Below are 27,656 nucleotides of genomic sequence, written 5' to 3' on the forward strand. Positions count from 1 at the left end.
CCGGATAAGGGTGTCTGCCAAATGTAAGAGATACAGAAAAAGGATGGATGGAATAAACTAAAATCCCTCCATTATAATCTTCAGTGTCATATCCAGACTTGTGATGTAATAGACAACATATTATGAAAATGCGACACATCCATACCTTTAAAAATATAGACTTATTACAGTCCCGCTGCTCTGATAAAGCGATCTGTCCTGACTTTGCCTCAAAGTGAATTTGCATTAGAAACTAGCGGGCAAGATGGGATCGTCATGCAGGAGAGTCGGATAACAAATGACAGTCGAGTTAAATTATTGTCCTCTATGTTTGATATGACCTAAAGTCAAGCTTGTTTTTGAGAACTGATATCAAATTCCTGTGATTTTATTTTATTTAAAAAGCTACTGAGGGTAAGGTTAAGGATATGTTAATAATTCCTCACAAGGTGCTCACAAGGATGATGAGAAAAACGTGTGTGTGTGTGTGTGTGTGTGTGAGTGTGTGTGTGTGTGTCACTGAGTATCCAGCAGATGGAGTCATAACATTCTAACTTCTTACTTTGTGTGTGTGTGTATGTGTGTGTGTGTGTGTTTTTAAAAAAGGCATGAAAGAATGTCCAGTTGTGTCAATTTATAGATTTCTGATCTAAACTGCTTACTGAAGATGAATAAATGATGAACATTTTATATTTAGCAACAGATAATTAGTCATAACTCAAAAAGGGGATGGAGATGATTAAGAATTAGCATACACAGAAAAGAAAACCTGTTTCTTCTTAAGATTTTCTTAGACACAACAGGTGACGTCAGAGTCAAGTGATCAATTTCAGCAGAAGCTCAGAGCCTGCCTTTGTCTATAACACATAAGTTTCCTTTCTCGCGAACCCCTTTCCAGCTAAGTATGACGAGGAATCCGTAATGGTTAAGAAAAAACACAACACCTTTATCTTAGGCTTTGCAGCGATAAGCGAAAAGGCGAGGAATTTAGACAGATGCATATCAAGTCAAACCATTTGGTTTGTCCTTCCATCTAAAGATTCCATCTGTATTCATACGTGTGAAGCCATTTGATCTGGATTGTCCAAAAAAATTTGTTTATTGAAGTTAGGGGTGTTGCTCCTGTTAACAGCAATACTAAGGTTGCCATAGTAACAGTGTGACTAGAAAAGACAAGTACCAGATCATCACAACCCCTAGGAATAAGCCGGGATACGAGCGCTTTGAAAAACCCTTTGCGTGATCTGCTATCATTCTAAACATGTTATAATCCTTTCTACCTCTGCTTTCACTTTGTTGCATTCTATCAAATATTAAGCTAATAACACACCCACAACCTGTCTTTCTTTTCAGACACACACTTCCAGCTTTCGATCAATGGAAGCTGTTTGCAAAAGAAAAGGAGAAAGAACTTTTACACTCAGGATCAAGTTACATTTAATGATTTATTGTGTAGCTGTGATTATTTTTCTATTAGGTTATCATATGAGAAAATTTTAATCTATACCAGTGCTCTTTAAAGGTTAAAAACTTTGTACAGTGGCATCGTGGTTAAAAGAAATCAAGCCTATACATGTAGAAATACTTGATCAATCAGCCATAACATTATGAGCACTGAGAGGTGAAGTGAATAAGACTCATCATGGCGTCTGTTAGTGGGTGGGATATATTAGGCAGCAAGAACATTTTGTCCTCAAAGTTGATGTGTTAGAAGCAGGAAAAATAGGCAAGCATAAGGATTTGAGTGAGTTTGACGACGGGCCATATTGTAATGGCTAGACCACTGGATCAGAGCATCTCCAAAACTGCAGCTATTGTGGAGGTGTTCCCGGTCTGCAGTGGTCAGTATCTCTGAAAAGTATCCTGTAAGTCCTTTAAGACTTGTAAGTATCTTTTAAGTCCTTTACGTCTTAAAGGATCTGTTGCTCAAATCTTGGTGCCAGATACCAGAGCACACCTTCAGGGATGTAGTAGAGTCAGGGCTGTTTTGGCAGCAAAAGGGGGACCAACACAATATTAGGCAGGTGGTCATAAAGTTATGCATGATTGGTGTAGATGTTAAGAAGAAGAAAACACACGGTACATTTGAATGAATCAAGTGAAAGCTTTTGTCTTGTTGTACTATGGAGTCTTGAAAAGAAGGGGATGTGGTAGCTAAGTGTTTAAAGTGTTGGTCTACTGATTGGAAGATTGTGAGTTTGAGTCGCAGGTCCATCAAGCTGCCACTGTTGGGCATCTGAGCAAGGCCCTTGATGTGAAAATGAGATAAAACTGTAAGTCACTCTAGATAAGGATGTCAGAAATGAAAATTATACAATATCAGTTTTATTGAAACTAGCCATTTGTGGGTAGCTTGTGTATGCAGAAGTGGGTGGATAGCGTTTTCCTCCAACCTTCGTCCGCTATGAAAAGATTTTGATGTCTCTGAGGAAGCATCATAGCCTTTACCGTCCCTGCCCAGATAGCAAAATAGGTCTGGCCCACACAATGCACTTACACTCGGCTCACATACCACAAAGAATGATGGCCTCTGGCAAACCAGACATGGGCCAGCACTGGGCCACGCCACATAAACCAAACCATAACCGGGCCACATCTGGCATGCCATTATATAAACAGTGCCATCACTGCCAGACCTGGTCCGCACCTGGCTGACATACCACTTGCCATGCCAGAACTCAGCCAGCAGTGCCAGCTTAATGCCAGATCTGGCCCAGTCCCATCTGCTATGTGGGTGGTTGGTAATTAGGAGATCAAATTGTGGGGAAAAATGTGGTTAGCAATATTTATAACTACAAGCTAATTCAATTCCATAATTGACTGACTATATAAACTGCACATGACACCTTCTATATCCCATGTGCACTCTAGAGTATGTACGTGACTGTACGTTCACGCCCGGCTTACTGTATATTAAGCACATCCTGTTGGCAGCTGGAGCTCTTGTGTGCTCTCAGAAGCGATAAGAAGGCAGATAAGCCGATAACACCAACGCTCCCTGAAAATCGACATGGCAGAATAAGCTTGCTCTCTGATGACAAGCTCAGGGTCGTTTCAGTGCAGCGTTAATGGAATGTAATGAGTAACAGGGTGTCAGGATGCACGCTGAGACATAGAAGAGTTACCTTATCACAGAGGAGGATTTTCCTGTCATGTCTTGATTGTGCTTTAGTCAGCAAATTTCCCAACACTTTCACAGATAATTTTATCAGCCGTCAATTTCTTGGAATGTGGAAATTTGTATAGACAGCAATTGTATATAGCACAACATACCTGCATTCATATATACATTATGATATTTTCCCATATATTTTCTTCCTTTCCCACCTGTATAGTTTTTTATTGTATGGGGTTTTTTTTGTAAGGTTATTTTATTGTATGTATTGTAGCTTCTATTACATTTTATCGTATTTCTAATACAATTTCTTTTAGTATTTTTTTGTATAGAACTAAAGACACACAGGCAATTACTCCACGGTATAAAGCATATATACAGTAGGTATAAGTGGCCTCCTGGTGGTCCAGCGGCAGGGTCCCACGCTCTCATTACCGTGGCCCGGGTTCGAGTCCTCGGCAGGGCGCCACCCCACCACTGAAGAGTTAACTCTCAGTGCCGGTCCCAAGTCCAGGTGAAAATGGGAGGGTTGCAACAGGTAAACCTGTGCCAAAATCATGCGGGTGCATGGTCCACTACAAACAGCGGACCCTGGGACAAAAAAATATATATATAGGTATAAGTACAGTAAATAATTCCATTTTAAATAATTATAAGCAGTCATGTTTATTTAATCTCTATGCAGCTTGTTAAACGTGGCTCATTTATTAATCTTAAAGTTTGTTTACTTGTTTACAACGAATTCTGTAGCAGCCATGCTTTCTCACTGTTACAGAAAACATTTTGCAGCAAACCCATGTGACAGAGCGAGCATCCAAGATCAGCCTGATTATTATTATCGTATTAGTCTTGCTAGATTAAATTATATTTTACTGATGACTTGGTTTTCACAGAAACAGATTATATGCCAGCTTGATAATCAAATAAAGAAATTCAAAATGGAATTAGATTTTTGGAAATTGATTTTTTCCAGGGAGTTTAACTTAAAAACAATCTGTGATAATAGATAATAGGGTTGATACAAATTTCCTAGGAAAGCGCTGAACCGCTGCTGCAAGCCCAAACACATCAGAGGTAGAGGTGAATTTCGTCACTCCACTCAGTAATAAAATATGGGGCAGAGTTCCGTCGCTGCTGCTTCCTGCTTTCATACAAACACCAAGAACGCATCAGGACAGCAGGACAGAAATAACCCCAGTCATCCAGGTGAGACTATTTATCATTATTTATAATATAATATATATATTTTTTATACATACAGCTGCTTATCAGTATAAGGTCATGTTTCATGCATATTTCATATAGACATGTTGTGAAGCGTATAAAGAGAAACGTATGCGTAGAGGATTAATGAGTAATCTTAGATTTTTATAAAAGCATTAAATTATGATGTGTTCTAAACATCTTTGTTTCCTAGGAAGCACTTTATTGTTCAGATATTTGGAAGTGCTCTTAGTCTGAAAGTAAACAGAAAATGTTGGTCTGCAGGAAAGGCAGATAAAAAAGACTCCAAGAAAAGAATAGAAAGTATGAACAGCGTTTCAATAAATGTATATAAATAGAAATATTGCACACTATACTTTTAATCAGAACTGCATGTGTATTGATTATTTTACTCTAGATCTTTTATACCACAGTAACTAGTTTAATCCATAAACAATGGACTGCAATTCAGATCGCAGGTTTATCTAAATGCTGTTGTTGTGGGTTTTTTTTTTTGTTTGTTTTTTTGGCAACAGCTATATTCACGATCCAAAACAAATAAAAAGTGCTGTGTTTAACAACATTTAAATTATTGTTTATTTATCACTTTTTCCATTGTCAGTGATTTTTTTTTCTTTTCCCGAAAGCATGGTTTGTTTCTTTCATAATGAGATATATTATTATATATTTTATTAATATTTAATATACATTATATATATTTATTCTTCATATCTATATTATAAATGATTAATTTATTTTTAATTATTAATTAAAAAATAAAAATGATATATAATGTATTTCAATAAATACATTTATAAATATTAATAAGTCCTATAAAATAATTAATCCTAGTACATGTTCTTTGCAGTTTATAATATTTAAAGACAAACTCTAATGTTTTAAATGTCATGACAGATTAATATTATTTTTGATCAATCGGCAGCAAACTGCACACTGAACATATTGAATTACGTATAATTCGTTCGTAATTCTACATGATGCTCGAATTAGATGGTGTAAACATGAGAGTAGTGTAATCTTGGAATGGACAATGGAGGACATTCTTAATAAAAGAGAAAATCTGGCTTTTTAGACATACCCTTATAAGGGTTTGAAAGTGAGTTCATGCAATTCATGCAAACAGTATCTGAGATGAAAGTAAACCTGTAGTGAAACTCAAGCCACTTGGAAAGAAGACAGATTTGAAAGATCTGGTTCCAGAAGTTGTTTTCTTTTTTGTTTTTGTTTTGTGCAATAATTTTGTGCCTTTTATATTCTCAGCCATGGATCGTAGCAATACACTTGATGACCCACTAGGACCCTCCTCCATCATCTTCATCTGCCTGTACATAATAATCTTCACGGCCGGCCTGTTCCTGAACTCCATGGCTTTGTGGGTGTTCTTCCAGATCCGCTCGCAGAGGCGAACCTTCCTGTTATACCTGCGCAACATGGCTGTGGCAGACCTCCTCATGACCCTCACTATACCAATCAACGTGCTCATCGAGTCCAAACTGGCACCCCAGAGTCTTCGAGACGTGTCGTGTAATTACACAGCCGTGCTCTTCTACTGCTGCATGTACACCAGCATCCTCTTCCTCGGATTGGTGGCTCTGGATCGCTACTTGAAGATCGTGAGGCCGTTCGGTGGAAAGTGTGGCGCTTGTCTTTACAGTTACTCTTTCACCGTAGCCATGGCTGTAATGGTGTGGCTCACAATGATGGGCCTTTCGCTTCCTAATACAATACTGACCAATCAGACTAGAGTGGATAAAATGAATAACTGTGCAGATCTAAAGAGTGAGCTAGGTAAAAAATGGCATGGAGTGGTGGTCTACATAAACATATTGATCTTTTTCCTAGTTTTGATCACTCTGCTCACCTGCTACATATCCATCTACAGACACATCCATCGATCCTCTGCCCAGTTTGTCATAGTCAGAGAGACAAACACACGTAAGCCCAAGAAAGGCCAGAACATTCTAGTCTTACTGGTTGTCTTTTTTATCTGCTTCGTGCCATATCACCTGTGTAGGATCCCGTTCACTAAAAGCCAGACCGATGGATTGCTGCTGAATTCTTCCCTGAAGACCGGGAAAAAGGCGACGCTTTTGTTGTCTATGTTTAATGTCTGTCTGGACCCCATCATTTACTTCCTCATGTGCAAGAATTTTAGAAAAAAGCTGTCTCAAGCCCTGGGAATCTGGACACCTAGTGAAAAAATGTCTGTGTACTCTCCAGAATCTACAAAGAAAGGAGTGGTCATGCTCTTTAAGGAAAGCCAATCTTCATGAGGAAAATCAGTGTTGTGTGAACAGAAAGCTTATATATAACTTATGGCAGCTGATCAATATTATAAATCTGTACTCACTCACCAGCTACTTTAAGACAAGCGCTGTAAAAATTTCTAAATGACCTGAATGAACTAAAATTTCTAAATGAGACGCTTTTCTGCTCACCGTGGTTGTAAAGAGTGGTTGTTTGACGTACTGGAGCCTTTTTTTTGCACCGTTCTGTGGATACTTTAGACTCTGTGTGGAAAATCCAGCAGCTTATACAGTGTTATCTAAAACAACCATGCCATAGTTTAATGAAGGTTACATTTGTTTTCCTCATTTTTAACTTAACTGCAGGTCCTCACCTGTATCTGTATCACTTCTTGTGTTACGCTGCTGCCACTTGATTGATTGTTCAGATATTTGGATAAACATGCAGGTGGACATATTGGTGTGGACAGTAAGGGTACATAAACTCTATATATACCTGTATATATATGCTATTTGTATTGTCAGTAATATATATATATATATATATATATATATATATATATACTGTTTGATTATATCATTGTTTATATTGTATTTTTGTATATTAAAAATAACTTTAAGGATCTAAACATTGTCCTTTTTAGTTGACCACATATAACTGAAGATTCTACATTTGGGTTACATTACAGAATGCTCTTTTTATAGGAGAAAAAGAGAATAAATGGTTAGAATTAGCAACTTTTATTGATAAATCATAGAGTCCTCTTTGATTAAAAGTAAGCTATTGAAGAAAGGCTTATTTTAGACATTTGACCTCGATCCAGTTTGGATCAATTACAACATCCTCCATGTAAATGTTCAACCGGACGCTCATGAGATATTGTGTTTGTTAAAAATAGACAGACTGAGGAACAGATAAAAAGAGAGATGGGCCTTGAGTTTTTGAACATGAATGTTAGCATTAAATGACAAAAACAAGAATTAAGTTCTTGAAGGAAAAACTATTACACTGTTTGGATCAATTCCCATGCAAGTCCATCAAATTCAATTCACTCAGTTTATTTGCGCTACAATGCTAATTAGCACCATACAGACATATATGTATATGAACATTAGTGATGGAGCTTGACAAATATCTATAGATTTCTATTCTGCAGGTTCAACATATTTTTGGTTCTTTTCTTAGGACAGGAAAACAAATGGAATTTCGAGTTTGTTTATATTCTGCGGTTAACACACTCTACAAATTTGACCCACGTTCTTCTTCCTCCTCCTCCTCTTTTTCTCTGCTGATTTTACACTACTCAGACGAGGTAGGACCTGGGGGAGGTTGTTAATAAGCTCAAACAATGTAAATATGCAAAATGAAATCTCATCAAATGCTGTCCTTGTGCCGTTTTCAAATAAACAGGCAAAAACAGGAACCGGTGATTCGTCTGTAGATGCCACCTCCATATAAGCCAGGTCCGAGTATGCACTCGGACCCTCGTAGATGACCCACGGTCCTGTCCAGCTGTCCGGGTCACGGGGCCGCACGTTGAGGTACAAGCCAAGATCCTGGCGAGCCTTGGGCCAGGTTGGATGTCCATACACCACCCAGGTTGGTGCTAAAAACTTCTCAGATGGGCTTGCTGCAGTGGAAGATGATTGGACTTCACCCAAATCGGACTTCTGGAGGAGGTTGAAAGGTGCTGGAAAGCCGATCACACTCCCATGACAGCCATTTCTAGGCTCCACAAGCTTGTGCACCAGTTGTCCTCTTTGGAAAATGGTACCATTATCAAAACTGAGGGCCTGAACACGGGAGCCGAGGGCACTGCGGCCATTAAGGTAGAGCACGTTGGTCCCGTCCTCTTCGTCCACTGAGACCAGCTGACACTCCACGCATTCAGGCTCTGGCACGGTTTCACCAAAATGCCATGTCCTGCCATGTGTGTCGCTGTAGAAGCAGAAGGAGTGCGGAGTGGTTTTAGTCATCTTTCCGAAGCACTGCTTGCAGTCAATGTAGTAGGTGTAGGCTGGGATCAGCAGACGGCCAGACTTTAACTGGATCCCATGACCTGGGCCGAGAGCGAAGGTAGCCCACACTATACATAAAAACAGAGTTAGCCAATAGATGGTGTTACATTACTAGACCATTTTACCTTTGGCCAACATGAAATGTTTGAAATATTTGCTAGGTTTTGGGTCCATATGCAAAACCACTGACAAAAACTGCTCAGTTTTATCATCTCTCAAGTTTGGATAAATGCTTTACTCAAATGAGGCAATGTAACTGTAAATATAAATCTGAAAACAAATGTTAGAATTGTATAAACAGAATACAAGGGTTGAAGCATGACTTCTGCCCCCCAGCCCTGTACCCTTGGAAATCTCAGAAAGAAATAGCTTTTGAAGTTTATACCTAGGATATGGCAAGCTAAAACATGCCCGTGATGGTACTACTCCTGCAAAAAGGAAAAGTATAGTTTGGTATTTCTGAGTGTGAGAATTCAGTGGACATTTTGAACAATTTCTTGCTCTAACACACCTTCGAGTGAAAAAAGTGCTGTAGTTCCCAATGAAGTACTAGAACTTCTTGTTCCAAAGCAACTCTTTACTACAATGGAATAAACAATACTGTTTTTGGGGGGTGGATCCTGTTTCAACATAATTATGGTCTCAAATTTTACATTCCAGTGAATGAGGCAGGTTTAAATTCGGACATTAACTAATACAGTGGAACCTCGGCATACGAATGCCCTCCCTTACAAATGTTTGCATTGAGAATTGAAATTTTGCAAGAACCTTGCATCTGCATATGAAGCACTTTCGGTGTATGAACGAACCGAACCGAAACAACCAAACGCCGGCTAAGTAGCGGGTACATCCGGGAGCCATTCAAAACTTGTTTGCGTCAGTGGAAACCCAAGCAAAGCGAGTTTATGAATTTTACAAACATTTTTTAAGTCAGAGGAAGCTGTTTCGAAAGACTCAATACATGATACCAACATTGCCTAGGGTATGTGCTCAAAAGCTAGGTGATTTTTGGGGTGCTTGTTTGTTGACAGATTGGTGGCGTGGATGGTCCGTTCTATTTTTAGTCCATGCTTGAAGGCACAACTTCCTGTGAGGACAAATTTTCACCTTAAGAACTCGCCACCAGAAAGAATTCAATTTGTATGCTGGGGTTCTACTGTATAGCATCCAGGAACTAAGAACTCACCTTTAATTGTGTCTCCTATGACCGTCTTAGTGAGGTCAGTGGCAGGACTCCAGGTCTCCCCATTGTCCTGACTGTACACGTAGCATAGCCTAGTGACATTGATGCCTGTCACCAGCTGATATGACTCTGTGGTGTGACCGAGCACCGCGATGAAGAAGAGGAAAATTGTCCCGGTGAAGGAGTCGTACACGGGACACGGGTTCATTGAACGGTGACCTTTCAGAACAGCCGTGCTAATGACTCGCATGTCTTCCCACTAGATCGAGGAAAAGAACAAAGGAGATGTGAGATTCACATAGCTTAAATGTATGCATTCAAAACTAAAAGAAGTTTGAGACGCTGTTGCTTCTTCCTTGCCGACCTCTACATAGGTCCTGTAGAAGGTGCCCTTGCGCATGACAAGCAGGTGAGCCTGGGAATCTGCAGGACTGATTCTCTCCTCACAGAAGGCCAGGAAGCAGGAGGAGTGCTGCAAGAAGATCAGAGCAGGTATGCGGTACGTCACTCCATTCGCTTCCTTCCGGAACAGCACGGAACGGGCGGGGAAATAGGAGCTACGATGGGAATCCATAAGGTACTGAGAAGAAAAAATGAATTTAGGTCACAATCAGAAATATAATCTGATTGTTGTCTGCGGGATCCTCAGCAACCACATAATCTTCGAAGAACTTCCACTATTCACGCAAAATGATACTATTGGATGTGTATTATTTTTGTTTAGTTGCTGTTCTCTAATCTGTCTAATCAATTCTAGCAGTGCTTATATGTAGTATAACCTCATTAGGATGTTTCACGCTTGTCTGTGTCTGTGTGTACATAAATTTTAATTCTGGTAACAGATACACTATATTGCCAAAAGTTTTGGGACACCTGCTTGAACATGCACATGAATGTAACATGGACTTGACCCACCCTTTGCAGCTATAACAGCTTCAACTCTTCTGGGAAGGCTTTCCACAAGGTTTAGGAGTGAGTTCATGGGAATTTTTGACCATTCCCCTAGAAGCGCATTTGTGAGGTCAGGCACTGATTTAGGACGAGAAGGTTTGGTTCTCAGTCTCCGCTCTAATTCATCCCAAAGGTGTTCTATCGGGTTGAGGTCAGGACTCTGTGCAGGCCAGTCAAGTTCCTCCACACCAAACTCGCTCATCCATGTCTTTATGGACCTTGCTTTGTGCACTGGTGTGCAGTCATTTTGGAACAGGAAGGGGTCATCCCCGAACTGTTCCCACAAAGCTGACAGCATGAAATTGTACAAAATGTCTTGGTATGAAGCTGAAGCATTAAGAGTTCCTTTCACTGGAACTAAGGGGCCGAGTCCAACCCCTGAAAAACAACACCTGAATTCAGTGATTTGGAGGCGTGTCCCAAAACCTTTGGCAATATAGCGTAACTAAATCTGTACTATAGCAGAGTTATCGGCATAACATGGCGCATGGCAAATGATATTTTTCATGAAGAAAACTTTTGACTTATAACATGAAAGCTCATCAGAGGAAATGAGAAGACTAGCTGCATCCTTAATGGGAATTCAGAAATTGGCAGGAATGTTAGCCCAACAAGCAGCAGGCTAGACAGCTAGCTGATGGGCGATCAGTGAGTGCGGCTTCTTCGGGATCTAAATAAAATATCTGGTCATATTATGTCTGAAATGTCAGTTACATGAGCTCTGATATTCTTGTTAAATGTTGAAAAGTGGTGGCAAGTTTTAAAATCTGGTCCATTAAAAATGAAGAAGAAATAGAATAAAGAATAAAAAAATAAGTTAATAAATAAATAAAAAACATCACTGGATATTTTCCTAAAATGAAACCTAAAGAATCATGCAACATAATGTATTTCTTCATATTTCACAGTATTTCTTACACAGCAAATCAAATCATTGATTGGTAACAAAGATCAACTAAAACAGCTCTCTACAGACAAAACAGAACTTACCAGCAATATATGGCTCACTTTCCAAAACCCAGTAAATGGAGATTCTCTGCTGTATAACTTGGCTGCTTTATAGCTCTGATGTTTGGCTCGAACCGAGAACGTTGGCAGGTCTTCCTCACTGTCTCTCTTCCGGTGGCTACAGTGTGAGTGAAAGACTGTTAAAGTGTCATGTGTCTAGTCTGTTAAAAAAAAAAAAGAGTCGCCTCTAACAAATATTTATTTCCTGTTGTGTGCAAAACTTTCTTGTGCACTATTAATATCAATTCCTCTTATACTGTATGTCTTGTATGCAAGAATGATATGAAATCATGATCTAAGCCAATAGTAATAGAGATTGAGTCAGACAATATTGCACATCATTTTTAGACATAGATGAATATGATATATCATTGTTATCCGTATCCCAGTATAACCCAGCATAGCTTTAACATTTACACTGAAATGTCTTCTTCTTTTGTTGATTCCTTGGAACATTGTCTGAAAAGGCAAAAGGATGTTGAGTAATCAATCCCAAAATGTCTAAATGACTTCCTGTAATCTCTATAATGTACCAAACAGTACAGGTTATTAGTTTAAATGCGCATCGTACTTTCATGTCGCATCTGAAAGATAGAGAGAGACGAAAAGCAGACTTACTAACAGATAGATCTTCAGTGGTTAATAGACTTTGACAGCTATTTGAGGGTGTGATGTTGAAAGCATGCAAAATGTGTGTATGTGTGTGTAGGGGATAGTTTGTGAAAGAGAGAGAGAGAGAAAGAGAGAGAGAGAGAGAGAGAGAGAGAGAGCAACTACACAATACCATTTTGCATGACCATGTGCATTAAAGGCCTAGTCAGTGTCCTGAACCACTGACCCAGAAATGAGCTCAACTCATCAAAGCTACAGTGTGTGTGTGTGTGTGTGTGTGAGTGAGAGAGAGAGAGAGAGAGAGAGAGAGAGAGAGAGAGATGTGTTTCCATTGCCCGGTTTTTCCACAGTCAGTCACAACTGATCTGCCACACACCCCATATCTACCTAATGCTAGTCTGCTAACAAAAATAAGAGCATTATCAAATCAGCTAACGATTTATTTTGTGCCATTGTTTCTGTAGCTTGTTTCTTTCTGGGTTTTTTTTTTGTTTTTTTTCCAAAAGGACCTGATGAAAATGATGCTCTAGGAAAGTTCACAGCTGTCCCATGTTCATATATAATTCATGTTTCGTGAAAACAGTCAAACAGAAACCCTGTACATGTTTTACACAAAGAGGGACAACACACCACTTTATTATTATTCGAACAGTTCTGTGGAGGGAAAAAAACAGACCTAAAACTGAAGTGAGAAGCTTCCTGAAAGAGAACTGCGACTTTTCTTATCGAGTTCCTGCACTGCATCTAGTTACATGAACAGTTACTTAAATCTAAAATACCAACAGTGATGCAAACCTCATATGGAGAATCTTAACTTATTCCATCATTCTGCTAAAGTAAAGAAAAAACAACAACAAGCAAACATCACACATAAATACATTATGTCCCATAAATATAATATCATTTTTTGCACTGATTTCAACGATCTCACCAGTGTTTTATTCATAACTAGTCAGTTTGCTTCACTGTAGAATTTATGGTTTAGTTAATGACTTGATTCAACGATCACAGATTAATCAGCTTTGTCAGGGACATTAAAGTGCATTCCAGACCATATCACACTGGATTGTAGCCCATATGTCGCTATGCACAATGTCTCAGCCCCCCTCCTCTATCCTGTCATTCAAAGGAAAGGCACCATTATAAAATCATCACTTAACGAATGTTTGTGTTGTACTGACACTGACATCATAGTGTATGTGTGTGTTTGTGTGCTACTGCTACGAGACTGTCGTGAAGCCTGGTGCGGTGCTCACAGGGGTTTCATCCATCTTGTTAAAATCTGAATACTTAGCAGGTTTCAGCAGTAAACATTGTAATATATTTTCAATATATCCCAAGGCTTTTCAATAGAAATTGCAATCCAGGTCATGTCGAATGTCTCAGCAGGAAAAGGCATGTTTATCACAGCAGTTTCTTGCCAGTTCACATGTCTGGATCCCAGTGACATGTTATTTGACATTACGTGTGAATTACACAGTGTTTAAAAACTGGCCGTGCTGCCAGGAATGAAAATATTACATCATTGGTGTTATTACCTTGTATGTCTAAGGAACAGGGCATACAGTATAATATCTTTTCAGTTTTGAATGTTTAATCCTTAAATTATACATAAAAGATACAGTTACTGCAAGGTTATTATTTATTTATTAGACATACAACTTGTTTTTCATTCTAGTAACAATCCATGAAAGTTTAATAGTGGACCCTGAATGTTCCATTTTAAAGGGAAGAGCTTATGTTAATGCAGAAATATTGTGTTTGATAATACACACTTATAAGCTACAGCTTTAATCTATGCGGACAAACAAGGTGTGCCGAATAAAGTAAGTGTACAGTGTTTAAAAAGCCAGCAACACTGCTGTGTATGACACATCCCTACCAGCACCACATTAATGACCATGTTGAATGCTTCTACGCTGGGATAACAAATAGCAGCTGGTCCTTTGTGGTCCTATGGTGGCTTCCTTCCATTAAGGAAGGTCCAGGGGCCTTATGGCAACCAATCAGGCATAACATTATGAGCAGTGACAGGTGAAGTGAATAACACTGATTATCTCCTCATCATGGCACCTGTTAGTGGGTGGGATATATTAGGCAGGAAGTGAACAAGTTGATGTGTTAGAAGCAGGAAAAATGGACAAGCGTAAGGATCTGAGTGAATTTGACAAGAGGCAAATTGTGATGGCTAGACGACTGGATCAGAGCATCTCCCTTGTGGAGGTGTTCCTGGTCTGCAGTGGTCAGTATCTATCAAAAGTGGCCTAAGGCAGGAACAGTGACAGGGTCATGGGTGGTCAAGGCTCATTGATACACGTGGGGAGAGAAGGCTGTCCCGTGTGATCCGATCCAACAGACGAGCTACTGTTGCTCAAATTGCTGAAGAAGTTGATACTGGTTCTGATAGAAAGGTGTCAGAATACACAGTGCATGACGGGTCAGGGCTGTTTAGGCAGCAAAAGGGGGACCAACACAATAATAGGCAGGTGGTGATAATGTTATGCCTGTTTGGTGTGCATGGTAGTTTGACCTGATAAAATCCCCAGCAAGTGCAGGTATTAACTAAACAAACCGATTGGTTGTGTGGGTTTATTATTACCGCGGTGTAAGTCACAAGCACCATTACGAAATCTGACACATTTATTATTGAATTTTCATAGTTTTTAGCCTGTTTGACTGGTCACTTGAATTAAACGGGATTTGGACCTGTTTATGTTCTCTCAGAGGAATGTCCAGGAATAAAAAGCTTTCTGGCTACAATAAACAGCCAAAATATGACTGTTGAAATTTAAATAATGATCGAATATTTGCATATTTTGATTATTTCTTAATGACTACGAGGGCTGTTAAGTTTTATCTTAGTTAATTGACTGCAAAATGTTTGCTAACACCACTGCGCTTTTCAGACGCGCTGGCGATTGCGTCATCAAAGCGCGACGTTTCCATCTTCGCCGCACGTGTGCAGGAACCATCAGTTATCGTATTTATTTTTGAGTAATATATATATATATATATATTTGCTATCGACATGTTTCAGGTAAAGGATTGAAAGACTTTCTGGATTAATACGTCCATTGATTTCAGGTAAATTCACTTCGAACTTGGTGTTAATGTGTTGTTATTTGGCTTGACTAACAAATTGGCTAATAACAAATTAGCAGGTCCGTTTAACTGACTATTTCTTTCATTTTTCTAATGATAAAATGGAGCTAGGTGGTGTAGTGACGCGAAGGAATTGTTTTTTTTTTTCAGTTTTATGGTGTTACTTTCTTAGCAAGTTAACCTTTATTATTTTATTGTACGCAAGTAAACTTTCTCAGACGTTTCAAAACATACTGCATGACCTACATCCGGGTACTTAGCCCCGTATTGTTTATTTAATCTACAAGGCAGAATGTTTATTTAAAATTTAACCCAAGTTTCTTAAAACAAACTCGTTATTCTGGAGTCCAGTGTCCTTAACAGCAACCAAATAAAACAAAGAAAAGTTCAGACAGGTTTAAAGTCCAGTGTCCAGAGCTATCAAATGTACCACGTGACCCATAACAGAAAATATTGACCTTACATTGAACTTGAGAAGGCTATAAAAGTCCACAGAAATATTGAAAATAGTCAGAGCTGAAAATGAAGTAAAGTCCTACATTGATGTTGCATGCAGAAGAATACATTTTGTCAGTGTCATCTTTAGTGAGGATGTTTATAAGGATACTTCTTCCCAGTACAGGTCAGTAAGCAGCATGGCACAGTCCTGGTCTGCAGGCCACACTGCTCCGGTGTTGTGTATTGGAGCTGCAGCAGGAGCCGACGGATTTCTGGCCTCAGGGGCCGAAGGAGGCGAGGTGACGGTGTGGACTCAAGAAGGGACGCCTCTCTCACAGCTGCGTTTGACCTCTCAGGATGACGTCACGTGTACAGTTTTCTCCAACACATCACCGGGGCTGTTGTACGTGTCTCATGGTGAGACAGTGAGCATCCTGGACCCACGCAATCTGAAGAAGCCTGCGGAGGAACTCAAGGATGTGGGCGAGGACGAGATCAACTCGCTTTCAGTGAGCGAAACGGGCGCCTCGCTGGCACTGGCCGACGATTCTGGGGCTGTCAGGGTGGTGGACTTACAGACGGGTAAAGTGAGCCGCACGCTGCGCAAACACACCAACATCTGTGCTTCTGTCGCTTTCCGACCCCAGAGGCCGCAGAGCCTCGTGTCTGCCGGCTTGGACATGCAGGTGAGAGACACAGATTTTACAAGAAGACAAAAATACAAGAAAAAAACTAAAGATAGGGTGAACAAATCAATATCACAGGAAAAGCAGATTCTGTAATTATGTGAATCAGTACATGGTCTGGCAGTTAGCATGGACTGTGTTTCCGGGGCTTATTAATTCACTTGAACAGACTCTAGGCAGTAATTCCATAATTAGGGAAATGATGGGACATGGGAAAGGTGACTGCAGTGCAGCACAAAAACATTATAAATTGAACAACCAGCACAGCGCACACGCTTTTATTTAAACAGGGGCAAACCAGGAGTTAACCAAACTCGAAGCATTTAACACTTTCCTTTAGACTTTTCTAAAAAGCCACAAAAATCACCAGAGATGATTCGGACAGGCTAAAGGCTTTCATACACTACATTAGATGCCACTTTTTTGCCTAATTAATCAGACAAGCACAATGAGCTAGCTAATTTGTTCACCACTGACTTAAAAAATGAACAAACGGGATGTTTTCTGTGTCTGACCAACGTGACCGAAACGTTCACGGAGGCCTGTGTTTACAAGAGCTCGAGCCGGTCTAGATATTTACAGACTGTAAGTTATAAAACTTGAACAAAGCCGAGTCAATTGCCAAGATGATGCTTTGTTAACATCCTACTTATTGGAAATCTGCTTTATATAACCATAATAGGAGGCCGAAAGTCCTTATCTCACCACAGCTGTGGTTTGTTTAACTTAACCCATTTCTGTCCTGGAATTTCATCCTTGAGGGTCTCTGCCTTGAAATAAAACACATGTTAGGTCCGGCAAGGTGCACAGAGACTATTAGACATTTGAGAGAATTGTACGGAGATGATGAAGATCAAGATGATAACAGCGATGAGGTTAAATCTGGTGCGAGGTCAGAGACTCGCACCTCGTATATATCTGACTTGGATACGGCTAATAACTTTCCTTGCTTTCTAATGTTTAGTAAACAATTTGGATTGAGCAGTCAAACAGCATGTAGTTATACAGCTTAAATTTAACACTTATTTAGAATCAATGTTGATATCTTGCATACAAATCCCAACAAAACAGTAACTATGTTTACTACAACCAAATGTCTGATACACTATATTGCCAAAAGTTTTGGGACTTCTGCCTTTACATGCACATGAAAGTAATATGAAGTTGTCCCGCCCTTTACAGTTTCAGCTTTTTTGGGAAGGCTTTCCACAAGGTTTAGGAGTGTGTTTATGGGAATTTTTCTCTAGAAGCACATTTGTGAGGTCAGGCACTGATGTTGGATGAGGAGGTCTGGCTCGCAGTCTCCACTCTAATTCACCCCAAAGGTGTTCTATCAGGTTGAGGTCAGGACTCCATCCATGTCTTTATGGACCTTGCTTTGTGCACTGGTGCCCAGTCATGTTGGAACAGGGGTCATCCCCAAACTGTTCTCACAAAGTTGGGAGCATGAAATTGTCTTGGTATGAAGCTGAAGCATTAAGAGTTCCTTTCACTGGAACTAAGGGGCCGAGCCCAACCCCTGAAAAACCTGGATTCAGTGATTTGGAGGGGTGTCCCAAAACTTGTGGCAATATAGTGTATTGTGCAACTGTCATGAGTAGTTTTCTTACTAGGAAGCTGCACACGAAATACAGGCATCACTGCAGCTTTGCTGCCCTTTAGTGGTGCACATGGGTCACAGCAGTTAAAACCAACTGTTTAAACACGGTCACTCCTTCTGGATTCACTGGAATGACATTTTATTGATTTATATGCATTTATTGCATGATGCAAAAGCTATGATCTGTCCAAGCAGAAAGAACGATAATAATAATAAAATAATGTCAAGAGACTCACTAATGGATGATTTGTCCTGAACAGATGTGGCTACTTTTCTAAATTAATGTCTTTTCAGTTTCTTAAAAATGTCCCTGGCTGACAATGAGCTTGAATAGAGTTAATCCCATGCAGTGTGTTTTTTCACAGTTCTCTCTCTCTCTATCTCTCTCATCATCCAGCTGATGCTGTGGAACCTGCAGAAAGCTCGTCCAGTGTGGATCTACAGCCTGCAGGAATCGGTGGAGGAGGAAGAGAGATCCCAGCAACGAGCCGGTCAGCTCTTTAACCCGCCTCTGGCTCACTGCGTCAGTGTCGCAGCGTGTGGAAACGTTTTGGCGTGTGCCGCAGAGGACGGGCGCGTGCACCTCGCCCGCGTGGGTGCAGGCTCCAGACTCGAGCAGCAGGGGGCGATAAAGGCTCACAGTCAGGGAGCTTCTCAGGCTCACTTCCTCAACTTCATGCCTCATCCTTACTGGCTGGCCACCGGGGGCAACGACGGAGTAGTGGCATTGTGGGATTTGAGCGAGGAGCCTGTAGTGGCAGGAGAGGTCAAGGTCAAAGCTCAACGCAGGAAGCCCAAAAACAGGAAGTCAAAGCCTGCAAGTCATGAAGCTGAAGAGGCAAAGAGAAGCGAAGAGGAGCTTGCAGAGGAGGCTAGAAGTATCGACCCGAATCGCACGAAGATGCCGTTGAAACTGAAGTTCGTTCACGAGGAGAAGGTGAACTGGGTGTGTCCGGCTCTTCTGAAAGGACAGCCTAGCTTACTTGTGGCGGATCAGAGCACCAGTTTATCGGTGTACTCTCTGTCTGGGCTTTAGCAGCATTTTCTCCTCCAGCAGTGTGGGAACAGAACTGTGTTTAGCTTTATTTATTTGCCTTGTGGTTAAACAAAGGGTGCTTGTAAAATACAGAGCAAGTCAGACTGAATTGATGGTTTTGTGCCTGTTTATCGTGTGTGTGTGTGTGTGTGTACTGAAACTCCAGGGCCGGGTCTTCATACATCATTTAAGCAAATCCAACAAGAGATGACGAGCCAGATTACTAATCATTATAATTCTGTCCTCCAGTTTGTTTATTTAGACACGTTTGAGAGCAGCATTAGTATAGCCGTTTGGAGATAACTGCGCGATCCTGTGTCGCCAGGAAATGGCGGATATAACCAGACTCGAAACCAGTGGGTCAGCGATCGACTAATGATAAATGTGCAGAAGCGTGAAAATGTTTTATATAATGTACAAAGATGAGCGCAGGTTAGTTTAACGTGACCATGGAACGTTAATCAAAGTCAGGAAATCGTAACACAACTTTAAATCATGACACCATGTCGATGTGATGTGTGTGTGTGTGGACATCCTACAGGCTTGAACTGTGTCAATAAAAAGTGTGAGCACACTGGTCACGTGATGTCATTATGTGAAATAAACTTAAAACAATGACATAGAAATTGGGCGTTTTAGACGACTTTGTTATTTATTTACTTTTAACATGTTAAATCTCTGTAGCAGTTTTTTTTTGTAGGTTAAGCCAAACCTGTTTTATTATATTATGTACATTCAGAACTAAACTTTATCTTCTGTTATCATTTTCCATAGTTACATTTCGCAGATGTTCGTATCCAGTGCAATGTACAATTTATCTCATTTTACATACCTGAGCAATTGATGGTTAAGGGCCTTGCTCAAGGGCCCAGCAGTGGCAGCTTGGTGGAGCTGGGATTCGAACTCACAACCTTCCCATCAGTAGGCCAGCACCTTCACCGCTAAGCTACCACCTCCTGTAGCTTAAATCGTATCAAAAAACTATCGCAGTGTATCATTACACCCGTACACTTACTTCCTCCATGTTCAGTGGTTTATTATTGCACGAAAACAAGCCCAACTTAGCCCAGGCATGGTGGTTCTTATAGGAACATGATCCTGTAAGTGATGGAATTAATGTCACCAACCTGTTTATTATTGTCTCCTCTGCAGCGTTTTATTATTCGCCAGCAATTAGCGTTTTTCACGTATTAATCAATTAACGATACGTCATCTACTTTATCCACTTATAGATACTTTTTTAGAGCTAATTGTCCAAGGATTGTTATAGTAAGATGAAAGCTGATTGTCGTGTTACTGAGAAAGCAGATGTGTTTATTAGTCTTCGATGCTGCGGTGCATCCGCTGGAAAATGTCAACGAATTAGCTGTTGCTATGTGGCGTATTAGAATCGGCATATTAATATATTATGATTGATATAAATAAGTAAATGATTTAGTCAGAACTACTGCTCTTAAAGAAAACGGCTAAGCCGATCAGAGAATTTCAGGAACTCCGCGTGCTATAAATATATACGTCTTTGTACGAACTTGCCTTGGCAAACCAAATAGTCAAAAATCCAGTCTAGTTAATTCACTAATCCGTGTATAAAGAACAGGGCTCTGGTCCTCTGACGTGGAATTCTGTATGACGAATGGATGGATTAATCTGTCCGAGCGTGTGCTGAATTATCCTCGTTTCGTTCTGAAGCGTCTTTTCCTTCTATTACGGGAGTTTTGCTGTAACACCGAAGAAGCTTAAGAGAGTAAGACGGTGTTTGTCTGGAGAGCCGGGAGGGAATGATTTAAAGCGGCGAGAAGCATCCTCGGCTAACAGAGACCCTGAATTGTACCTCATACATCAGGAACAATACTTAAACCTAAAATAACAACAGGAGCTTACTGAAATGAGTTCAGGACACGGGTTAACATGCAAAAATGGCAGTTTATTTACAGGATTCAGCAGGAGCCCGAGCCTGATGAGTTACCATAATTACACCGTCAGCGTTGGACATATGAGGCACAAAGCAGAGGCGTGGAGGGAAAAGAAAAACATGCTTTTAACACAGTTAACTCCTGGTACCTTGAAAAATAAATAACAGTTTTATGGTGTTAAATTAAAACCTGTGTAGTCCAAATAAATAAATCTGTGTGAATGCTTTGGATGAAGGTTCTCACTAAAACTCAAAGACGTAAATAGACTCCAGGTTGAGTCGAGTCTATATAAAAACAAAGAAGAAGAAAAAAAACAACAATACTGACTAAAAGACATGTAATAAACACTTATACATGACTTCATATATTTCTGACAGTTTTGTCAGTTCATAATTTGGCCAAACTTTTCTCCAAAGCTTCGATGTTGGCGTCTTGGTCATCGTTGTTGCTGCGTGCGCTGCACTCTACAAACTCCACCGGCAGGGGCAGCTGAGAGAACTCGAAGTCCTTGCCTTTCTTCCCCAGCTGCACCGTGGACCGAACCGAGCCGTCCTGAGAAGTCAGGGCCGCCAATCGAGTCACTCTCAGAGTGGTTCTGTCAAGATGGACACAAAGGATTATACAGGTCCAGACGTTCTAACTTAATTACTCTGTACAAGCTAGGGGCTGCTTAGAAAGATTAAGCTACTATAAAGAATCTCGGATTGAAGGATTTCTTCACTATTGTGTGATTTCATCTGTTTAAGAAAGCTCGGCTCGATCTCTGAACTTTAATCTTAGATAGGATCCCTCTCATCCCTTTATCGAGATAAGATAAGAACTTTATAAATCCAGAAGGAAATCCTTTTGCCAGAGACTGCTTCAGATTACCAGAAAAATAAATAGAAATGAAATATAAATTAAAAATAAATGAAATAATCTATATATACACACACACACACGAATGTATTCAAAAATATAAACTTAAAAAAAATGAAATATTCTAAATATATTCATATATAAAATGTATAAGGTGCTAGAATGTTCAGTGTGGTTGCGATTCATGCAAGGGACAATAAAGACTCGTTTTCAGTTTACCAAAATCTTTGAGTATAGTTGAAAATGCCGAAAAATCTTTTCAGATCAGATTCGAGATTCTAGTTATTCTTTATAAATGTGTGTGAATGTTGGATGTTTGAGTGGTAAGGGAGGCCAGATTAAGATGGTTTGGACATGTTCAGAGTGAGTATATTGGCAGGAGAATGATGGACATGGAGCTGCCAGGCAGGAGGCAGAGAGGAACGCCAAAGAGGAGGTATATGGGTGTAAAATATGAGGATATGAAGCTAGTGGGTGTGAGTGTTGAGGATGCAGAAAGTATTTAGAAATATAAACACTTACAGCTCTTTCTCCAGCTGCTGTTGGATCAGTTTGGCTGATTTTGCCATGGCCATGTCTGTAAAGGGCAGGGGGGGGGCAAAGTGGGAGGAGCCAGAGTTTAGATATGCGTCAATACAATCATATTAAAACTCATTTAAAAGTGCATTTTTAATGTGTTTGTGTCGATCTGTACCATTTCTACAGAGTGCACCGAGTGTTCTGGGTCGAATCGGGATTTCCCGAGACTACGTTTATATCAGTTATACCACAGTGTATGGTGTATATAAATATCTACAGGTTTCCAATCAAAAATGCCTATTTTATTAATAAGTAGTAGTTTTTAGAAATGCCTAGTTCAACAACAAGACAATTTTTTATATATTGTGTTTCCTAGATCAGGTTTCTAGAAGGATCCTTTTAAGCATTTATGGAAGGAGTCTCCAGTTTCGGTGCTTTGAAACCGTTCCGAAACAAACTTTCTGTCCTTGTTGTTTTGTTTTGTAGCTACACGTCGTTATGTCGCACCAGGGTCCCGGAGAAACGTCTCATTTCACTGTGTCAATTACATATGGTTGAAATGACAATAAAAGCTTCTTGACTTGACTTGGAGAGTGAAAGAGAAAGGAAGCGTGCCCTGAACCCATTCAGGGTTCAAAGCTACAAAGACAAATTTTTTTAAGTAATAATAATAACATACGACAGCATACCTTGTTTGTTGCAGGTGACCAGCAAGGCCGGAGAGTTGTTTATCAGCACGTGGTCCGTCAGGAGGAAGTAAAGAAACTCGGCCACATCCTTTACCTCTTTCTGGAAGGCGGCGCTATCCACCACGAACACGATAGCTCTGCGGGCACAGAAACAAGCGATCAAGCTCATATACGACTGTAAAGGACAAATGACTTTTTGTGTTCCATATTAATACTGTGTTTACAATTTATATCATTTACAGAAAGACTAGTTAAAAGAATTAGTGCATGGAGGCTAACAGCTGCTCAAGCCTGATGCTAAAATGCAGTGGATTCCCAAGAACGCAAGCAACTTGTTTCTTGCTAGTGTGAACGTATACACACAAACGTTTAAGGATACCTGACTATGTCTTTATTGTACGTCTCATTCAACATATAGTCGTTTTTCCACTAGATGATGGAGCATGGCTGTGGGGATTTGTGTTCATTCAGCTACAAAAGCATTAGTGACATGATGATGATGAGGAGGAGGTCTGGGGTTCAGTTGGTGTTGCAGTTCATTCCAAAATGAGTTCATTAGGGTTGAGTCAGAGCTCTGTACAGGAGTTCCTTTCTCAAACTGTCTGTTTGCTTTGTGCACAGGGGCGTTGTCATTACTGTGAAATTTCTAGTAAGAGCAAATTGAAATTCTACACCATACAAAGAACATCCTGTATGTTTTTTTTTGTGTGTCAGGTGTCCACAAACTTTTGGCCATTGTAGTGATCCTGTGCGTTCCTGGGACAAGTAGTAAAAGAACAAATCATATAGTTACAGCATTAAGATACACCATTATCCCACGTTGTACTAACTCCTCTCGAACAAGGTTGTAGCTTCTTAGACCATGTTCTATTTATTCGTCTCACTCCCGAGCTCCCAGCGTGACCTCTTCTGCCTGATCCATCCAGACGCTCTAACCCCTGGTTGGAGTCTTGTCGCTTGGTGGTGCTTACTGCTGCTGGGGATAGATCTGCGTGGACAGTCTGTGGCCCAGGGTACCGCTGTGGATAGAGTCCCCTGAACCACCGTTACATCAGTCAGCTTTCAGCAGGAAGGAATTAGGCTGCGTCTATGTTATCCACGTTATGGTTTTCAATCGCTTCCCAAAAGTTGGTCATCCACACTGAAAGGTCTGAAAACGCTTACATTCCTGTACTGCACATGAGCCTTGACCTGCACCATTTCCGCATGGAGTTTATTTACTTTCTGGCTCTTTGAATCGTCACGCCAATATGTCGAGGAAAAGCACAGGGTTTGTTTAAATGGACCGATAGTGAGGTGGAATTGTTACTGCGAGTAACACAGGAGTATAAAGTTGCAAAAGCGAGCGAGAACGTATGCCGAATTGGTCACTTGACTACGGTGGTGGCTTAAGTGGTTAAGGCTCTGGGTCGTAGACCGGAAGATCAGGGGTTCAAGCCCCAGCACCACCAAGTTACCACTGTCGGGCCCTTGAGCAAGGCCCTTAACCCTTAACGCTGCTCCAGGGGTGCTGCATCATGGCTGACCCTACGCTCCAATCTCCAAGGATGGGATATGTGAAGAAAGAATTTCACTCTGCTGTACGAAAAGATACATTTTGCATTGACTAAAAACGCTGTCTCAGTGTGGACGGAAGGCCAAAACGGATAGAATCATACATTTTTAAACAAAAAATGTGGACATGGACCTTAGTGATACGTCTATAACTACACTGACCTATTAGTTCCTCAGGAGCTCTTGTTGTATAAAGGACATTATCAACATTTACTGAGTTACTGAGTGTCCAGTGTCACCCAAATGAGGATGAGGTTCCCTTCTGAGTCTGGTTCCTCTTCCTCATATCATCTCAGGGAGGTTTCCCTCACCACCATCACCTCAGGCTTGCTCATTAGGGAGAAAATAGTGACTTAACATAAAACTTTCTATGTTTCTATACTTCTGTAAAGCTGCGGTCCATTGTTAAAAGCGCTATACAAATAAATTGGATTGAATTTATACTAGAATGAGGATGTTCTTGATGGACACTCCACCACATCTGGTCTAGATGACAGGTTCCGCCGAACGACGTCAAAAACCCTACACCACAAATACGAGTCTATACACACGACCTGAGCTCACGGTCCCGAAACGTTCGAAAGGTCAACAGGAATAACATCATCTCGAGGATTTCTACCTGGCAGACTCCTTGAACTTTTCCACAAACTGAGCTCTTAGACTGTCATGACCAGGAATGTCCACAAGAGTCCAGCTGGTACCCTGTGGAGAAGAAATTAACCATTAAATACATCAGCTTTGTGTGTGTGTGTGTTTATTATTTATTTGGTACCTTCTCATTTTTTGCTCTGTATGGCGCTTTACTCTCTTTGATGGAGGTCACAGTTTGGATAAATTTCCCCGTCAGGAGCTGAAGAGGCAAAAATAAAACTGATCAATAAACGATAATGAAATAAAATGTGGTAAAAGGTAGGAATCTTTCTTCCTCACCCGGCTGAAGAGGAGGGATTTTCCAGCGTCACACACACCAACTAGCAATACTGCGTTTCTTTTCTTCTTGGAGCTCAAGAAAAATTTCAAAAGCACTGCAATGTAGAAACATAATCGATCTATTAAGCGCCCGAAGCTTAAAATATGTCATTTATCATGCAAACATATGAGCTTGTTAGCTAAATACTCTCGAGATTTTTTTTCCTATCCGTATTCAGACAAATCGCGCCTCCTCGCTATGATTGGCTAATATTTTACAATCACTACCAATAAACGAACAAGTTAAGCTCCACTAGCCAAACAGAGCAGGCAAGCGCTACTACCAGCCAATCATCGCCTAGAAGGCGGGACTTGTCAGAAAACGGTTGGGAACTATATTCCATGTAGCCGTTGCTACGAGGCCCAAACATTCTTGCTTACCTATTGTAATAATAACAACGGCTATAGCGACGAAAATCCCGATTAGAAACGAAGGGTCTTGCTCTGTTATTTCCTTAACGAGTTCGTCCAAAAATGGCTCCGACGAAAAGTCTTCCAGATCCAAATTCAGTTTCTCCTCCATGGCGGTTCCGCTGGTAGAGAGGCGCTTCTGACACACGTGTACCTAACAGACCTGCGCATGCGCAGGAGACACCTCACAATAGACCCATAGATACACTATATTGCCAAAAGTATTCGCTCACCTGCCTTGACTCGCATATGAACTTAAGTGACATCCCATTCCTAATCCATAGGGTTCAATATGACGTCGGTCCACCCTTTGCAGCTATAACAGCTTCAACTCTTCTGGGAAGGCTGTCCACAAGGTTTAGGAGTGTGTTTATGGGAATTTTTGACCATTCTTCCAGAAGCGCATTTGTGAGGTCACACACTGATGTTGGACGAGAAGGCCTGGCTCTCAGTCTCCGCTCTAATTCATCCCAAAGGTGTTCTATCGGGTTGAGGTCAGGACTCTGTGCAGGCCAGTCAAGTTCATCCACACCAGACTCTGTCATCCATGTCTTTATGGACCTTGCTTTGTGCACTGGTCCACAGTCATGTTGGAAGAGGAAGGGGCCAGCTCCAAACTGTTCCCACAAAGTTGGGAGCATGGAATTGTCCAAAATGTCTTGGTATGCTGAAGCATTCAGAGTTCCTTTCACTGGAACTAAGGGGCCAAGCCCAGCTCCTGAAAAACAACCCCACACCATAATCCCCCCTCCACCAAACTTTACACTTGGCACAATGCAGTCAGACAAGTACCATTCTCCTGGCAACCGCCAAACCCAGACTCGTCCATCAGATTGCCAGATGGAGAAGCGCGATTCGTCACTCCAGAGAACGCGTCTCCACTGCTCTAGAGTCCAGTGGCGGCGTGCTTTACACCACTGCATCCGACGCTTTGCATTGCACTTGGTGATGTATGGCTTGGATGCAGCTGCTCGGCCATGGAAACCCATTCCATGAAGCTCTCTGCGCACTGTTCTTGAGCTAATCTGAAGGCCACATGAAGTTTGGAGGTCTGTAGCGATTGACTCTGCAGAAAGTTGGCGACCTCTTCACACTATGCGCCTCAGCATCCGCTGACCCCGCTCCGTCAGTTTACGTGGCCTACCACTTCATGGCTGAGTTGCTGTCGTTCCCAAACACTTCCACGTTCTTATAATACAGCTGACAGTTGACTGTGGAATATTTAGGAGCGAGGAAATTTCACGACTGGATTTGTTGCACAGGTGGCATCCTATCACAGTTCCACGCTGGAATTCACTGAGCTCCTGAGAGCGACCCATTCTTTCACAAATGTTTGTAAAAACAGTCTGCATGCCTAGGTGCTTGATTTTATACACCTGTGGCCATGGAAGTGATTGGAACACCTGATTCTGATTATTTGGATGGGTGAGCGAATACTTTTGGCAATACAGTGTATATACTGTACTGAACTGCACAATTGTTTGTGTTGTGTATTTTATAGTATATTATATAGTGTGTAATATTTGCTCAACTCATAAAGAGAG

At 40.9% G+C, this 27,656-nt stretch overlaps 4 protein-coding genes across 6 annotated transcripts; 2 read left to right on the forward strand and 2 right to left on the reverse strand.

Moving 5' to 3' along the window:
- Nucleotides 1-1,734: 1,734 nt before the first annotated feature.
- LOC131370610 (G-protein coupled receptor 87-like) lies at nt 1,735-7,082 on the forward strand. 2 transcript variants are annotated; one of them, XM_058417977.1, is made up of 3 exons: nt 1,735-1,862; nt 4,128-4,300; nt 5,579-7,082. In XM_058417977.1, the coding sequence occupies exons 2-3, from the start codon at nt 4,207-4,209 to the stop codon at nt 6,589-6,591; spliced, it is 1,107 nt and encodes a 368-aa protein (XP_058273960.1). In that variant the 5' UTR covers nt 1,735-1,862; nt 4,128-4,206; the 3' UTR covers nt 6,592-7,082. The 2 variants fall into 2 exon arrangements, with proteins under 2 accessions (XP_058273960.1, XP_058273961.1); XM_058417978.1 differs by lacking the exon at nt 1,735-1,862 and having other exon boundaries at nt 3,751-4,300.
- Nucleotides 7,083-7,336: 254 nt separating this feature from the next.
- On the reverse strand, nt 7,337-11,945 carry neu4 (sialidase 4). Its single transcript, XM_058418767.1, has 4 exons — nt 11,708-11,945; nt 10,131-10,346; nt 9,770-10,025; nt 7,337-8,651 (listed from the first exon to the last, which is right to left on the reverse strand). Exons 2-4 carry the CDS (start codon nt 10,338-10,340, stop codon nt 7,795-7,797), a joined length of 1,323 nt encoding a protein of 440 aa, XP_058274750.1. The 5' UTR covers nt 10,341-10,346; nt 11,708-11,945; the 3' UTR covers nt 7,337-7,794.
- A 3,319-nt stretch (nt 11,946-15,264) lies between these two features.
- On the forward strand, nt 15,265-21,429 carry wdr53 (WD repeat domain 53). 2 transcript variants are annotated; one of them, XM_058418823.1, is made up of 3 exons: nt 15,265-15,421; nt 16,057-16,563; nt 18,561-21,429. In XM_058418823.1, the coding sequence occupies exons 2-3, from the start codon at nt 16,075-16,077 to the stop codon at nt 19,197-19,199; spliced, it is 1,128 nt and encodes a 375-aa protein (XP_058274806.1). In that variant the 5' UTR covers nt 15,265-15,421; nt 16,057-16,074; the 3' UTR covers nt 19,200-21,429. The 2 variants fall into 2 exon arrangements, with proteins under 2 accessions (XP_058274806.1, XP_058274808.1); XM_058418825.1 differs by having other exon boundaries at nt 16,062-16,563.
- On the reverse strand, nt 21,103-26,275 carry srprb (SRP receptor subunit beta). The gene is made up of 7 exons (XM_058418826.1): nt 26,083-26,275; nt 25,663-25,757; nt 25,505-25,582; nt 25,352-25,434; nt 23,179-23,315; nt 22,493-22,547; nt 21,103-21,707 (listed from the first exon to the last, which is right to left on the reverse strand). The coding sequence occupies exons 1-7, from the start codon at nt 26,222-26,224 to the stop codon at nt 21,500-21,502; spliced, it is 798 nt and encodes a 265-aa protein (XP_058274809.1). The 5' UTR covers nt 26,225-26,275; the 3' UTR covers nt 21,103-21,499.
- Between the last annotated feature and the right edge of the window lie 1,381 nt (nt 26,276-27,656).

Source organism: Hemibagrus wyckioides, linkage group LG20, assembly GCF_019097595.1.
Source record: "Hemibagrus wyckioides isolate EC202008001 linkage group LG20, SWU_Hwy_1.0, whole genome shotgun sequence".
Lineage (NCBI taxonomy): Eukaryota > Metazoa > Chordata > Actinopteri > Siluriformes > Bagridae > Hemibagrus > Hemibagrus wyckioides.

Bases quoted from the DNA above. Each gene is read 5' to 3' on its own strand.
- LOC131370610 (XM_058417977.1), top strand. From the start codon at position 4,207: ATGGGGCAGAGTTCCGTCGCTGCTGCTTCCTGCTTTCATACAAACACC. The intron at 4,301-5,578 runs GTGAGACTATTT...TTATATTCTCAG, and splicing joins AAATAACCCCAGTCATCCAG to CCATGGATCGTAGCAATACA.
- neu4 (XM_058418767.1), bottom strand. From the start codon at position 10,340: ATGGATTCCCATCGTAGCTCCTATTTCCCCGCCCGTTCCGTGCTGTTC. The intron at 10,026-10,130 runs GTCGGCAAGGAA...TCCTCGATCTAG, and splicing joins TCTACAGGACCTATGTAGAG to TGGGAAGACATGCGAGTCAT. The intron at 8,652-9,769 runs GTGAGTTCTTAG...TTTTATGTATAG, and splicing joins CATAGGAGACACAATTAAAG to TGTGGGCTACCTTCGCTCTC.
- wdr53 (XM_058418823.1), top strand. From the start codon at position 16,075: ATGGCACAGTCCTGGTCTGCAGGCCACACTGCTCCGGTGTTGTGTATT. The intron at 16,564-18,560 runs GTGAGAGACACA...CTCATCATCCAG, and splicing joins CTGCCGGCTTGGACATGCAG to CTGATGCTGTGGAACCTGCA.
- srprb (XM_058418826.1), bottom strand. From the start codon at position 26,224: ATGGAGGAGAAACTGAATTTGGATCTGGAAGACTTTTCGTCGGAGCCA. The intron at 25,583-25,662 runs GTGAGGAAGAAA...TTGCCTCTTCAG, and splicing joins AATCCCTCCTCTTCAGCCGG to CTCCTGACGGGGAAATTTAT. The intron at 22,548-23,178 runs GTATGCTGTCGT...TGCCCTTTACAG, and splicing joins GGTCACCTGCAACAAACAAG to ACATGGCCATGGCAAAATCA.